This window comes from Mus caroli, chromosome 6 (genome assembly GCF_900094665.2).
Source record: "Mus caroli chromosome 6, CAROLI_EIJ_v1.1, whole genome shotgun sequence".
NCBI lineage: Eukaryota > Metazoa > Chordata > Mammalia > Rodentia > Muridae > Mus > Mus caroli.
In genome coordinates this window covers 80,148,032-80,164,374 of record NC_034575.1, presented here as the reverse complement: position 1 = coordinate 80,164,374, position 16,343 = coordinate 80,148,032, and the positions used below count along the sequence as shown (strand labels likewise).

Genomic DNA, 16,343 nt, shown 5'->3' with positions numbered 1-16,343 from the left:
CTAGCTTTGAACCTGCACTGTAGCTTTGAACCTGCACTGTAGCTGAGATGACCTTGACCCACTGACCCTCCTGCCTCGCTGCCTGAGTGCTGGGTTTAAGGGTATCAGCTAACAGACAAGGTTTATGAGCGTGCTTGGGATTTGAAACCAAGGCTTTGTGCAAGCTAGGCAAGTATTCTACCTACTGAGCTACACCTTCAATCCCCATTACATTTTACACGGCTGATATCGGAGAAGCAGTTCTGGAAAGGCAAGTTTCTATAACATTCTATAAGAGAGAGTAGTAAAGCTCTAAACTTTTATAGCAAGATGGCCCAATTCCTAAGGGCACCTGCTGCTGCCAAGCCTGATGACATGAATTTCATCCCTAGGAACCGCATGCAAGCCATGATATGAATGCACATCCATACACTCGCATGCATGCATACACACACAAATATAAAAGTACTTCTTATAAGGACTAAGTTGAATGTGACCTGCTTTTGCTTTGGTGTCTACTGGTGAAATGACAGAAACTTTGTAGAAGTGAGCATCAATCTAAAGTCAAATCTCCACCAGTAAGCAGAATCTGTTATGAACATACACTTCACAACCACAGCAAGATTAAAAAGGGATAAACATACTTCAATATTTTCTGAAAACATCAAGAAGAATTTAAAAACAACAACAACAAAAAATCTTCTGCAACGAGAGTCTTATAAGGGAAAATTGTTTGTGACACATAATTGCCATTATTGGTCATTAGAATGAAATAACCCCTTATCGCTTTCATGCTTTAGCAGTTCCTTTTACACTTTCAAGTCCTGGCACATTAAGAAAGTAGCCTTTAAGAGATAATTAAAAGGAAGATTTTCCTACCAGGTGCTAAGAATAAAGACCAACACTGCCGCAGACAATGTCTAGGTTGATGAAGTTTAAAGCTTCCTTGGTTGCAAATACTGGCCTATTATTCTCCTACTATTTAGAATCTCTTCTTGTTACCACTTAACTGCAACAGCTTTGACAAGCGCAAGCCAACATTTTCCCCTTCACTTCCCTAGTTGGCCGCATGTATTTTGTAATGTTGCCTGGGCTGTGGTTAACTTTCAACAGAGTATGCAATTAGTTTGAAGGGCAGAGGTGGGGAAAGTGGTATAATCTTCACTTTAAAAGCATTTAAAAATTATTATTTTATGTGTATGGGTAGTTTATCTATATGTATGTATGTGTACCATGAGCATGCCTGATGCCATGGAGATCAGAAAAGGATGTTAGATTTCCTGGAACTGGAGTTAGATGGTTGTGGGCCACCATGTAGGTGGCTTAAAATCAAACCTGGGCCCTTAGAAAAGCAGCCAGTACTCTTAACCTCTAAGCCATTGCTCAAGCCCCAGATCTTCACTTTTTGTTGGCTGCATAGCATAACCTTCTGTGCTATGGTGGGATGTACCTAAAGTGATATTTTCTGAGTTGTTACTTCTTTCTACTCATCCTTTTCCTATTAATACTTATACAGAAATGCTGAGGTATCAGAAACGAAACCAACTTCAAGTTAGCAGCTATGTCTGAAGTACTGACTGATCAGGAAGGATGGGATCTAGCACCTACTTAGAAAACATTCAGTTAATTTGTTTTTGAAACCTTTATAACTTTTTATACATTAAATTATTCAGATGTTTTAAAATCCTATTTGGAAATTCATAGAAAGTAGAAACTGTTCTGTATATCTAAACTAATACTTCCATGATCTGGCAGGTCCTTTCTACAAACAGAAAAAAAAGTTTTTCTAACACATATAAAAGTTTAAGCAGTACTTTACTCAATCCTCCCTTGGACAAACATGATGTCATCTCATTGTGCAGAAAAACTGAACATATAAGAATCAGACCTATATACATGGATGGTTGAGACAAAGTAACATATCGTATTATTACTTCCAGAAACACATGAACTGCTAAATACTCTGAATCCCAGGGTTGTAGAGAAGAGCCTTGTCTGTAACCAGAGGCAAGCAAGCCTTTACAAATCAACACAAACACAACAGTGTTGAAATATACAGTAGGAACATTTATTTAAACACTTCTAAAAGGTATTATCCATGCCTGATGATTTGATATAAAAATCAAACCCATCATATTTTCCCATCAGTTTCTCTACATCAAGGGCAATCAGAAATTTGTACAACATGAATATGTTTCTGAAACAAAAAAATTACAAATTAAATGATAACAAAAATACACAAATCAACTGGACCCTAAATGAATTTCTAATGAATTCTTTCCTCCTTTCCTCCATCACCTAGAGCTTCTTTCTTCAGTCTCATTCTGCTCCTTTTCCTTTCTTTGCTTGGCCATGAACTTCTGTTAAAAGCAATTTTCAATATGAAACATTTGTTAGATGTTGTTTGCTATGTGTGCAATCCTAAGTGTATTTCATTATATTTATTTTAAAATTTAAATTTAAAGCAGTGTCTTAATTACATTCATTTCTTGCCCTATTCATCCTTCTGATATTCAATGGTATGCCACGCATTATGCTTGGGGGATTTAGTAGTAGATAGAAAAATAATGCATTTTACCAAGTGTTTACACTATAAGGAAGGAACCAAAGAGAAGCAAACCTGAAACCTGTGTAGGCGGTAGTAATTACTCTACAACTATAACAAGAAGGAAGGAGTAGTGTAGGGTGTAACTCAGTGTTCCAAGTCCTTGCTGAGCATGTGCCTATTCCTGGGTTCAATCCCTAGCACAACAAAATTAAATATTAACAGAGAAACTATGTAAAGTTGATCTTTCTGTGGATGTAGGATCAAGTTTACTTTCTTTTCTTTAATTTTGGTTTTGTGAGACAGGTTATTCTATGTAGTCCTGGCTGTTCTGAATTCACTATATAGATCAGGCTGTCTTTGAACTCAAGGTGATCTGCCTGCCTTTGCCTGCCAAGTGCTGAAACCGGAGTCCTCGGCCATGACAGTTGGCTTTTGGAGCTTGCTTTTCTAAGTAAAGGCCCTTCTTAGTATGTATGAGTAGAGACCAAAAGACAGGAAAAAGTAACCTCACAATAAGTTTGAGAGGGGTACAGGATTAGTAATTAAGGGAATGGCACAATGGCATCTGAAGTGCAAGAAAGGAAAAGAGTAACAAGACAAGAGTTAAAGCCACAGATGAGGCAGGCTGTGCAGTCTCATAGAGCCACAGTCAGTGTGGATATTATTCCAAGGGCCATATGAAGCAGTTGCAAGATTTTAAATTATTCTTGCTTTTTAAAGACAAGGTTCCTTGACTAGCCTTGAACTCTATCATTCTCAAACTCGAAAATCACCTGCCTCTGCCACCAGAGTATAGGACTAAAGGTGTTTGATACCACATCTGGCCCCAGTTGAAAGATTTCAAATGGAAAAAAAAGTAAGATATAATAGGTTAAAAGCTTAAGAATAGTAATTTAATATAGTAATGTGTGAGGGGTTAAACCTAGAATTAAACAAAGCTAGATGAAACTTTAGGCTCAAGGCCTGTTACGAACTATCTTGGTTTTAAAAGTTCAATACACAGACTATATTAAACAATCTTAGATAATTAGGAGCAGAACTACTGCTTCAACCATGGCTAAGACTAAAACTTTCTTAGAGCAGAACTTTCTCAAAACATATACAATAAAAAAGAAAATAACATTTTTCTTCTGACTAGAAGTTCAGAAATGTTAGTATGTTAATATGTACAAGCATTCGCAACAGAACATCAGGACAAGCAGAATCTTATATTGTAAAGGATGTCCACAAGACACTATTGGCTTACACAGTCTGTTCTAGACAATGATATTGCTCCAGGAAAAAGATTAGGGCTAGAGACCACAGCAACATACAGCAACACAGGAAAGCAGGGATTTTTCAATTTAGGAGCAATGAACTGGAATAAATACCCAAGTTCTCACAAAAAAAGATATACGTTGGGCAGACTCATTTTAAATCAAAAGATGGTGACAACACTTGAAGATTTGTATGTGTTACCTCTGTATTTTGTTTATGACGTGTGCTCTTGCAGTGATTTGCCATTGCTTTTTCACCTGAGTAGAAGAGGGAGCAAATTGGACAGAAAAATCCAGCCTTCGGAACAAGAAAGTCCAAATCTAAAAGACAGAAAGAAAGACAAAGAGAAAACTCCATCAACAGTGTGTCAATCACTTTATCCAAATCTGGGGAGCACATTTAGCACACAGTATACCCCCCCCCCCCACCAACACACACACAGAACACACACTGCTATATACTGAAGACAGCGATGAAGTCACAAAACACAAGATCTAGTTTGAGGATCTTGAACCTAGGGCACTCTACTACTTAGCTCTATCCCCTAGCAATTTAAAACATGTATCTTTAACAATACGTAATATATATATATATATTCAGAGTCTCCAGAGAAGCCAGAATGCTAACGGCTTTGAATATAGGTCGAAGACTGAGAGAGTAGAAAACAAACATCTCAGAAACACCCTGGTAAGTTACAAGATGGAGAAGCAGCACAATGCTGGGCCGCTAAACAAGTAAAAGCGCTTCAACTCAGCATAGTAGTTGGCTGCAAGCAAAGTTTCCTATTAATAACTGGAGTTTTTGCTTGGGGAAGTATAACTCAGTTTTCACCATAGCAGCAATTATAGTATAACAAGAAAACAAGAAGCATATCCCAGCCTTCAAGAATGAAATAAAAACATCCATGCCAAGATTAAAAAAAAAAAAGTCCGAGATAAGTTGTATTCAGGAACACCAAGCAAGGTTAACCTGCTCACTCCTGACTTCATGGGTATAAGAAAAACATGCCATTTTTTTTACTTAACCTCCAGGGACATCAGATGTCATTGATTTGCCTACAGAAGAGTCTTCAGTCTTCCTGCGTTTTTCATCAGGTTCTGAATCCTTCAGTTCAGCGTCATCAACTAAAGTCATTAAAAGTTCAAGGAAAAACATGAAGTTATTTAAAATAGATATATTTGTCAAATTAACATTGGATATTCTCCATATTCCAAAACTATTCTTAAAACTCACTAAACAATGCCTTAGTTAATGATTCCTTGATCCAAGAAGCAAATGAGTAAATATAGATATATTCAATGGATGTAGGAGATATACGGCTAAAGCCTATGTAAAATTTTATTGGAACAGCTCTAGAAAGGAGAAGGGTGACAGATAATTATTATTTTTAGTAGAAAATAGCGAGTTTCATAATATCTTTGTGATCTGCACATCGCTGTATATCAATTGTATCTGCCCTTCTTTCTCCCAACAACAGTCCTGTTCTCATGATCTACTTAAATCTAGATTCTGCATGAAATAAACACAATCCTTTCGTCAATTCCCATCCCTGTCTCTTGTTCTCCCTCACAGTCCTCCTTTTAAGAGTCAAGTTCTGTAGACCTGACAGAGTCGATGTTAATTTATAAGGAGGCAATGCATGAGATTAATGGAAATAGGCACGAGCAAAGAGTAATTCTTTCTAGAGTCAAATCTTAAGTCTATTGAGGGTGTATACAGCCTTTTCCTTGGCTCGATGGTCAAACAACTTATTCTCTCTGCCTCTGATCTCTTCTTTTCTTTACTCAAGTAATAAACTTTAACTTATTACTGTATTTGCTCCTAGCATTCCAAAGGCACACACGTGTTAATAATGGATGATTATACACGACAGTATCTTATATAAAAGCTATATAATAACTAAGAGTAAACTAAAATAAATCATTTAAATTTAAAACTGAGTTGCAAATGACTTTCTGACATTATTAGGTCTTTTGAGGAAATTAATGGAAAAACAATTATTAAATGAACCATAAATAAATTATCTCTCCTATATTATTCAGTTGAGAAGAAGCAATTCTAAGCAACCTGGTGTCAAAGTTGACCTAACATACCAGATATCTTTGATTAAAAAAAAAAAAAAAAAATCAAAAAAACCTAAAACTAAGGAATTCATATTAGGAGCTACTAGTGAGATACAACTATTAACTACAGCTTACTGTAAAAAGTTGTTATAGAAAAGAAGGAATACCAGTTTGGGACATAATAAGTAGTAACAAACAATGCCAAGACCTCAAGACTAAAGTAAGAGGAAATATTTTTAAAATACCTGGATGAGTGATTCTCAGCCTTCCTAATGCTGTGATCCTTTAATACAGTTCTTCATGCTGTAGTGACCCCAACCATAAAATTACTTTTGTTGCTACTTCATAACTATAATCTTGCTCCTGTTATGAATCGTAATCTAAGTAGTTTTTGAAGACAGAGGCTTGCCACAGGGGTAGTGGGGCTGAAAACCACTATTCAACATGCTGTATTTTGTTGCTAGGGGAATTCCAAAGCCAACATTGATTTTTGTCCCCTAATGACATAGAAAGTTTGCTGTAGTTTATGTGTAAGGAGTCAATAAAGGTAAAACTCAAGGTGGCCATCAGAGAAGATTCATTTTCTTAGGTAAATAGACAAGAAAGCAGTGAGGAGTTAGCTAGGTAATGGAGAAGGAAATATTGTCACCACTGGTTAGCAAATAAAATAAAAAGAGTTTTAATAGATTTTGGAGGAGGAAAGGAGGGATCAGATTCAAAGAACCTTCCCTCAGTACTGCAGAGAAGATGGTGAAGGGATATCGTCACACAGGAAGATGCTTTCCTTTGCCTTTCCTATCAGTGCACCCTCAGAAATCAGGAATGACCTTAGTATTTTACTGTCAACAACAGGAAGGATATTGGATACAATGAAATATTAGATACAATAAAAAGTTATATATCGGTGACAATGTTTATGTTCCTTATTTGCATCAACTTAAATATTATTAAGCATTCTGTTGTTTACAGGTTGGATGCCTATAAACAGACAGTTAATAAATTATTGATCCCTGATGATAGAACATGGTCACAAGAACATCTTGTGAGTAATTTCCACAAATATTTTTTGTTCTATTGTCACTGTTCCAAAACCTCTCTAAATTATGAAGAAAGAAGTTTACAAGGCTTTTCTAAGCCTGGCTGCTGCCTTTCTAGTTGCTTGCCTGGTTATGTGTGAAAGCTCTATCATGATCTCATGTTGTGTGTTTTTTCCCCACCCGAATAGCCCCTTTACCTCCTTCACTCATTTGGAAGGCCTCTTCGCCTTTTGCTGGTTCTGCCACTTTTTGTGAGGGTGATGCTTTCCCAATTCTAACTCTCTTCAATGGCGTTTTAGCTTTAAAAAGAAAGCCTAATTTATTGCCTCATTAACAGTATTTAAATTGCTTTAAATTTAACATATTAAACTATCTAGAAATTCTAGTATTTGTTGCAAAAAACTACCTAAATTTGGGGAGATTGCCTTTGTGATTCTGAGACAGGGACTTTCTTTAGTTAGGTTCTTTTATTGTTTTGTTTTTGTGAGACAGGGTTTCTCTGTATAGCCCTGGCTGTCCTGGAATTCACTTTGTAGACCAGGCTGGCCTTAAACTCAGAAGTCCGCCTGCCTCTGCCTCCCACGTGCTGGGATTAAAGGCATGGGCCACCACCGCCCGGCTGACAGGGACTTTCTTATGTAGCTGAAGCTGAGTGCTAGATTACAGGCATGTGCCAGCACACACAGCAGAGAAACTTAACACTAAGTAAAAATCTATGTTAAAAGGCAGTTTAGTTAGAGTAACATGTTTCCATTTGTGTTTTGAAAAATTGTCCCTTCCTATTCTTTTCACAGGATGGCTTTATACTTTTCCCTGAATTGTTGCCAATCCAAAAAGATGTTCCTGATATTCCATTCTTAGTTTAGTTAAATTTTTCAAGGTATTCTTTTTCTTTTCTCTTCCTTCCTTCCTTCCTTCCTTCCTTCCTTCCTTCCTTTCTTTTTCTTCCTTCCTTCCTTCTCCTTCTTCTTTCCTTTCTTTTTTCTTAAAACAGGGTTTTTCTGTATAACAAACAGAAACAAACAGGCTGTCCAGAAACTGACTCTATAGACCAAGCTGGCCTTGAACTCAGAGGACTGCCTGAGTGGCCCTCAGAGTGCTGAGCTTACAGGCCCACACTACCACTACCTGGCTTACTTTTTTTCTTTTTTTAACTTTTACAAAGTAGACATTTATTAACACATTAAATAGTTTCATTTATAACATCTAAGGAAACAAAATAAACTACTATTTGAATTCCTTCTCATCAAGGTGACTTATTTTGTAACATATTATGTCGACTGAGTTCAAAGTTTTCTAAATGGAAATTAATTTGGTCTCTCTCATGTCCTATAAGCAAGCAAGCTGCTCCATTATGCCATACCATCAAAATATTATGCTATGCCAAGTGTGGTAGCTCTCACCTGTAATCCTGGCACTTGGGAAGGGAGAATATCCTGAGTTCAAGTCTATATTCTGAGTTCTAGACCAACATGAGCTACAGAGTCAGACCTCATCTCAAAAGACCAAAATCTTCCAGGTATGGGTTATTCACACATTTAATTCCAGTACCCAGAAAGCAGAAGCAGAGATAGGCTGATTTTTGTGAGTTCAAAGCTGCCTGGTCTACATTCCAGGTCTAAAAGGTTCACACAGTGAGACCTTATCTTAAAAAACAAACAAACAAACAAACAAACTAAAAATAAAAAATAATTTGTCCTCCTGCTTGTCCTAAACCTAAGTTTAAGCTAAAAGTGAGAGGCACTGTAATGTGAACACTATTCTCCTCTTTAAAAGCCTGTTCCCCCATCCATAACACACTGTGTTCACTGAAGCTCTACACTGGCTGGTTCACTTTGTCTCCCGGATCTGACATCCTTTCTTGAGGTTTAACAACTTGGGACAACCTGTGCTCTGTAAACTAAATGTGTGCAACCTACACCTTGTTTCTGTGGAAAACTGAAAGTTCTGTGGAGTGGTTGTAACTGCCACCTTACAGAATATCAACAGAATGACATTATTCCTACTGTGGCACTGTGTTCATAGTTTTAAATGTAATTTCATGAAACGGAAAAAAACGAATACTTTCAAGTATCTACCTGCTAAATGTCTTTCAGGCATGGTTTTCAGATCTTTTTGTGAAACAGTTTCACTTCCTGGACCTACTTGGGAGAAAGAATCAAGCTTTGTATTCTTTGGGTCCACAGCTCTCCTCTTTCTATTTCCTTTTTTATCTGTATGGTGCTCAATTTTGCCTCGTGCTAACTCAACTTTTGAATCATTGTCTCCATCTTCTTCATCTCCAACTTCATCCACAGTAACAAAATTCAGCTCTTCTTTAAGGTTGTTAAAATCAGCCAGAGAGTCTTCGTCCTCTTCAGTTACTTCATCCAAAGTCATTAAGTGAAAATCACTGCTGTCATCCTGTATTTCATCTACAGTAACTAAAGTGGAAGGGTCTTCAGGCATCTGGGAAGAAATGAACCCAATAGAATCCCTTTTATCTCTTTTAGCATTCAAAGTAGCAAAAGTTATGTCTGCTGACTCTTCTACTTCTCCAATTTCATCCACAGTTACCAAGCGTTCCTGCTGCAGATCTTGTTCTTCAGCCATGGACAGGACAGTAACATCTTTAGGTGCACTGTGGGAAATGCAATCATCTTGGTCAATCAGTTCATCTAAGGTAAGAAGGGAGTTGGAATTTTTTACCATTTCTTCCATATTGAGCTCTTCTTCATCAATGACTTCATCCACAGTGACTAGAGCTTGTGCAGTTGCATCTTCTTCCTCCCCTATTTCATCTAATGTTACAAAGGACAATTCTCCCTCAACACTGTGAGGGACAGAATTTTTCCCCTTTTTCTTTTTTAAATTAAGTTCAGGGGAAGGAGAAATTTTGAGGGCTTCCTTTCTTTTTCCTTTTAATGGATTCTGCTTGGCTTGAGAAGGATTTACTTCTTCTATGACTTCATCCACAGTAACAAATTCATCCAAATTAAATGTAAATAATGGTTCCTGTTGGAGAGTTAAGAATCAGTACTGTGAACTATGACCACTGGCTAAGTCATAGTAGACTAATATGCAGATCATCTGTGAGAATTTCCACTCTACAGACACTTCCTAATACTAAAATAAAATTAATGTTGTATTTTAAAAGATTCCAAAGTGATAAGGCTAGGAAGATGGCTAAGTGGGTAAAAGTGCCTGGCACCAAGTGCAACACCTGAGTTTACTATCTAGGACTAATTGTATAAGGAGAAAAGTGACTCACACAAATTGTCCTCTAACCTCCATGTATGTAAGAGTATTATATACATTCAAGATATGCATACACAGCACACAATTTTAAAATAATTTACACTTTAAAACTACATTTTAAACACTTGTCTAATCAATTGTCATACAAAGAATCTGCTCTTCCATATGTCAATTATCTAGCAAATTTTCACTTACTAGACTCCTAAAAGTACCGCAAAAATAAAAAGTAAATAGTTAACTATACCAATTAATTTATATGTATTTTTAACTTATACAATACTAAGGAAGTTTGAAGCTTATATTGATAAAACTCTAAGATGAGTAAGACTTCATAGCTAATATAATTGTATTTGAAAACATTATTTTAAAATTGATATTGTAGTAAAGACATTTCTAGCAGGTTCCGACATTTTGTATGCTATCAATGAACCACAGCTAGCACACAGAGTATATAAAACTGGTTAGTCTACCACAGCAACAGCACCAGAGAATTAGTGGCAAGATAGAACATGAAGCATTTCACTTCAATTCTATGTTCTACACCACCCACTCTCTTAACTCCCATGCTAACTATGAAAAAGTGAGGGCACGTGTATTAAGACAGATGGGTGCTGCTGTGGAAGAATGAATATAGAGAATGTGAATATTCTCATTTTACCTCTTTCGATTTGGAACTTCTATCTGTAGTACTTTTAGAATTCTTAGTGTTCTGCAAAGCCAATGCCTAAAATATTAAGAAATACAGAAAAAAAGAATTTATACCTAGGTTATTTATGTTCTTTAAAAAAAAGAAAAAAACTTAATTAGCAAATATCAAAATATGGTCAAACGTGTTAAGCAAATAAACAAAACTAAGTCAATAATCATTTAATGGTATATGCAGTCTCTAAAAGCTATAGCTAAATTCAGTTTCTAAGATCTTTTTTCCTCTTTGCCTACAATGTCTAAGTTTAGGCAATTAGTGAACTAATAAAGGAAATTTCAATTTCAGAGGAACAAGAATGCCAAATGATCATCCTAGGAGCCACTGCAGACACATCCTTCAAATCACAGTCATTGTTCTGACCAAAGTTTAATTCAGCTACATTTGTGACCATGTAATACTTTCCAAGTGTGTGAGTAAATGGCAACTTTGAGCTCAGTACTCCAACTGTCTACTGGCTTATATCAATGGAATTGTTTCAGACAGGGAAATGGGAGCTTGGGGCTAGAGTGAAGAGATGAAAACATGAACCAAAACTACACTTCCTACTTTACAGCTACAGTGCTATGCACATCAAAGGTACACCGAGCCATTCTTCTACTCTCCTCACCTTATTGTTGCTGTCATCCCGTTTCATGATGGGAGGTTTAGTCTCTGTTTCCTGAGACTGTTTTGTTATGTCCTTGTAATCCACTTTAGAATCCTTGCACTGAAGGGCTGAGATCCTTCCACTGCACCCTCTGTTAACACCAATCTGAGTGGGTTTGGATTTACTGTTGCTTTCTGCCAAGCCTGATCTGGTATTTTTAAGCAGACCAAATTCCTTAGCCGAAACTTTCTTTTCAGCCTTTATTTGCTCTCTAAGCACAGGTTTTGGAAAGGTGTTGTGACTTTCAGTTTTTGAAGGTGTACTTTTTGCTTTAGGAGAAGAGACCACAGTAGCCTTGATGCTTGATTTACTACTATATACATTTGATACAGTCAGTACACTAGTTTTACCAGTTTCATCAAGCTTACTGGTCTGATCCACTCCTTTAGTTGGGTCTGCCTTGATTACAGAACTTTCAATTGGCTTTTCTCTTATTGCTGCTATAATCTTCTCCAATTTTTCTTCAAATATGATAGCTTCATTTTTCTCAGCCTTCTCTGTTTTTACTTGTAAATCCATTCTGGTCTCCTTAACATTAAATTCATCTTCCTCCTTTTCATCCAAGATAACTTTTTCAGCAATATCCTTTTTGCTCACAACCTTCTCATCTTCAATGTAACTTCCTGGTGCTTGGGTCACAATACAAGCAGATGGCAGTACTTCTGAAACAGTTTCATGTTTATCCACTTCAGCTCTGGCATCTACCATAGGCTGTGCAATTCCAGAAAATATATCTTCTGTTTCAGATGGAGAATCTTCTAGAATTCCCTGGATGTTCTTTTCTTCTATGAAGACACTGTCAGATACTGATAATTCGGTTTCAGGGTTTGTAACTTGTGCCTCTTCCTTTTCAAAGTCACTGGTGTACATCTGCTGGTTTAAAGCAGACTCATCTATATTTTCACTGAATAACTCAATATTGGCTGGAGTGGATGCTACAAGAGGAATTTCTATGCTGACCTCTGCTCCTTGAGCTTCAAGTTCTAGTGTTTGAATTGCAAAGTCAGACTCACACAATGCTTGTTTGGGTTCTTCCTTACCAAGTTCTTCCTGAGGCACTGAAGGTTCTGTTCCAATATTGGAAGTAGTTTCTTCTTCAACCTCATTAGGTTTAACAGAGGAACTATCAGCTGCTGTTTGTACCTCACTTTCATCAACAGGACTGTTTTTCAAGTCAGGGCTAAAAGTACTTAAAAACAAACAAAAAGAACACAAAACAAACAAAAATCAAACTATGATGAGAATTCAATCATTGTAAATAACCCTGTTGATGGCAACTGTACAGGTTTCCTAATGCACAAATCATAAGCACTGGAATCCAGTCAGTCAGCATTAAAGTGGCTAAGATGTTCTGATGGAAATACACAAGGGGAACAATATAAGAGAGCTTCTTTTTAATTCAAAGGAAACAATAGAAAAACTAGGATTGTTAGTATGTTCCTTTTTCTTGTGTAAGTTAACAATTTTTCATTCCAAGTTTGTACCTGAAAAGGCTGAACATCTCAAATTACTATTAGACTCTATTAAGACATCTCAAATTACTATTAGGCTCTTTACTCTTACAGAGTGTGTACGGTTTTACAATAAAGCTGTGATCCATGCATGTGAACTTAAAATGGCTACAGAACTTCCATAAAATCAACATGAAACTGGCAGGGAGGGAAATGCCACTTAACCATTTTACCTCCCTTTTGAATAAAAAAGACCTACTTTAAATTTTCTAAAAAATGTGTGTATGAATGATAACATTTTAAAGAAACCTTTCTTTAGAATCACCTAGGTAGCTTTTGGAGATTTAAAATTATAAGTAAAACTGTTAGAACTACCAAAACATGAACATATACTCTTACTAAAAACAAACCACTCATTTAGTTATAATATATTTCAATTATCTAGATGAGCTAAAGAAAATACATGGCCAACTGTATGTAAGAGGGGACCATGTCTAATACAGTCATAAAGTGTATTCATGTAATTTTGTTAGAAGTGGTTGAGTTGGAGAAAGACACCAGAAAGGGCACATGTTATATTATTATACTCAGTATTAACTCTTTGTTTCCAAGGAGAAGATAAACTGTTGTTTCTGACATGCTTTTCAGAGGATAGCCACATGTCTATCTGTGTCCTATATTTCAGAGATTTCAAAAAGGTGCTATTTGCCACAACCAAGATCTAATCATTTCAGCAAATAAATTGGTTCTCCCAGAAGAATAGCTGTAAGTTTATAAATAAACATACTGTTCCCTGTGAAGCATGAGAGGTTTAAGATGAACAAGTAGGGATCGTAGATCATTATAACAATATATAGTAATTTCTATATAAGCTATTTAGCATATTCAAATGCTCCCATCTTAAATTTTTGATATCACTAACACTGGAGAAACCAATGGCTGATATTAGTTCAAAACTCCTGGAACTAGAATAGAGTCTGTGGCCAAGCACAAATATTACAAGAAACAACTGTGACATTCACAGTTACAAGATTCATATCTATAATAAAGAATAAACTCAAATTCCTGCCTCATTAGTGAGCTATATATTGATCCTAACAATTTATAAATTGAACTATATAGAAAACTATATAGAAACATTCAAGTCTGAACAAACATGAGGATTTTTACAAAATATCATCTGAAAAATGTAACATGGCTTTCTCAATTACCACATTTAAAGTATATAAAAAGTTAGTATCATCTATACATCTATACACAGTTCCACATTTGAAACACAGGTCTGTTTGTAAAGATGGTTCAATTACATATTTTGCTTCTATGACAGTCATTTTAAAGTTATGTATGTGGTATGCATGTATATGTATGTATGTATGTGCAGGAAGCCATGGAGGCCAGAGGAAGGCACTGCCTTTGGAGCTGGAACTGCACGAAGTTGTGAGCCTCCATGTGGGTATGAGAAATTGAACTTGGGTTCTCCAAAAGAACAAGTACTCAACTGTGGAGCCATCTCTCCAGCACTTAAAGACTGTGGAAGTCTTTAAGAATTATAGTGTTTTCTTCACAGACATTATTTTAACAAAAGTAAGTATCTATTCATTAAGCTATAATGAAGGAAAGTTTCAACGTTGATGATCAATTTAGTTTGGAATGCCAGTGAGATGTCAAATAAAGGACATTATTAAGACCAGAGTTAAAAGGACAGTTTTGTTTGCTTGTTTTTGCTTTTAAGGAATGAAAGGAAAACAGTCACATTCACAAAATAAAAGAAAATTTCCAGAAAGGCAATTAGTTAATACCCAGTGATTCAATTAGTACACAGTGATCCTACTCCCCCACCCACCAATTCAGAATTTCCCAAGAAGGAATACTATAAAAGCTAGACATGGGGATAAAGGACCACACTGCAATGCACGCATCCCAAGACATTTTAGGATAAGATTTAACAGAAAAAATTAATTTGAGAGCTTCACCGGGTATTTCCCAGCATTCTTATTTAAAGTCATAATCAAAGGACACATAAATAGGATATGTATGGGGAGGATTAATGAAGGAGAATGTAAGTTATTACTAAACTATAAATGCAAAATTTCCCCTAAGCAATCTGTGATTAGAATTTACATTAATGAGAAACAAAAGAATTATACTTTAAGGTAATCTGGCAACCACATTTACTTTTAAAAAAACTCAACATTTAAAGCAAATTACACCAGCACTTTTTTTTGGGAGGGAGGGTATAAGTTTACTCCAAAAGCAATGTTAAATACTCTGGCCATATCCCACATTTTTTTTAAATGATTTATTTATTTTATATATATGAATACACTGTCACTGTCTTCAGACACACCAGAGGAGGGTATTGTATCGCTTTACAGATGGTTGTGAGCCACCAAGTAGTTTCTGAAAATTGAACTCAGGACCCCTAGAAGAGCAGTCACTGCTCTTAATTTCTGAGCCATCTCCAGCCCTCCCACATTTTTTATACACATATTTTCTCTCTGTAATACATGACAGAAAAAAATTACATTGGAAGAATTTTCTTTAAATCAAATTAAGATTAGAAACTATTTCTAAACATATCAATATTTTGAGTTTTTAAAGGGAAACAAAACCAATAAAAACAGACAACTCACTGTTTCTGATAAAAACAAGTTTTTGCAGATTAAAAAAATTACAAAACAGAATACACAAAAATGAATTTTGGGGAAAATCTATTTCTTGTTACCAACAGAGCAAACTGTAAGCCTGTCCGTATGACCTTGTATGGCATTGTAATTTATTGAGCTTTCTGTGGACTTCAAGTATGTGGTGTCACACACTGCAACCTAGAAGTGGGGCTCATGAGTTACCAATGTAGTTTCAGATGCTCATGGTCATTTCAACAACCCAAAATAGTCTCATTTTATAAAAAACTAGTTAATGAGAAGAAATTTTATAAGACATTGTTTGCAAAGTATCAAATAATTACTTTTCTATTTAAACATTTTCAAATTATTATTTTACACTTGTAAGATTTTAAAATATAGACTAATAAACAGTAAACACCATGGCTAAAATAAATACTTGAGTTGGTAGTTTGAAGAGACTCTGAAAAGCAAGTTTCATTAGTGGATACAAAGTAGTATTTTTTTGGACAAATATTTCCATTCCATACTTTAAAACAGTCTAAAATTGTACCGACTTAAAAAATATACACTGAACATTGTATTTTTATTTTAAGCTAATGAAATTTTAAAATTGAAAATGTAAAACTGTATTTAGCTATTTTGGAACAGAAAAATCTAGTAAAGTTACTTATCATGGATTGAACTGCTGAGGATAGTTTACAAAGCATAAAGAAGGAACATTTTTATATATGATTCCAATGGCTTATACATGCAGTTTCTCTTAGTCAATGAACACCTGAATGAGTTTAAATA

At 35.7% G+C, this 16,343-nt stretch overlaps 1 protein-coding gene across 1 annotated transcript in view; it reads right to left on the bottom strand.

Annotated features, from left to right (window-relative positions):
• Nucleotides 1-2,025: 2,025 nt before the first annotated feature.
• Znf638 (zinc finger protein 638) overlaps nucleotides 2,026-16,343 on the bottom strand; it is a 121,414-nt gene continuing 107,096 nt past the window's right edge. The window contains 7 exon segments of the mRNA XM_029479015.1: nucleotides 2,026-2,339; nucleotides 3,986-4,104; nucleotides 4,810-4,908; nucleotides 7,082-7,183; nucleotides 8,963-9,878; nucleotides 10,780-10,845; nucleotides 11,435-12,662. Coding sequence (XP_029334875.1) covers nucleotides 2,274-2,339; nucleotides 3,986-4,104; nucleotides 4,810-4,908; nucleotides 7,082-7,183; nucleotides 8,963-9,878; nucleotides 10,780-10,845; nucleotides 11,435-12,662 — 2,596 coding nt within the window. The 3' untranslated portion in view covers nucleotides 2,026-2,273.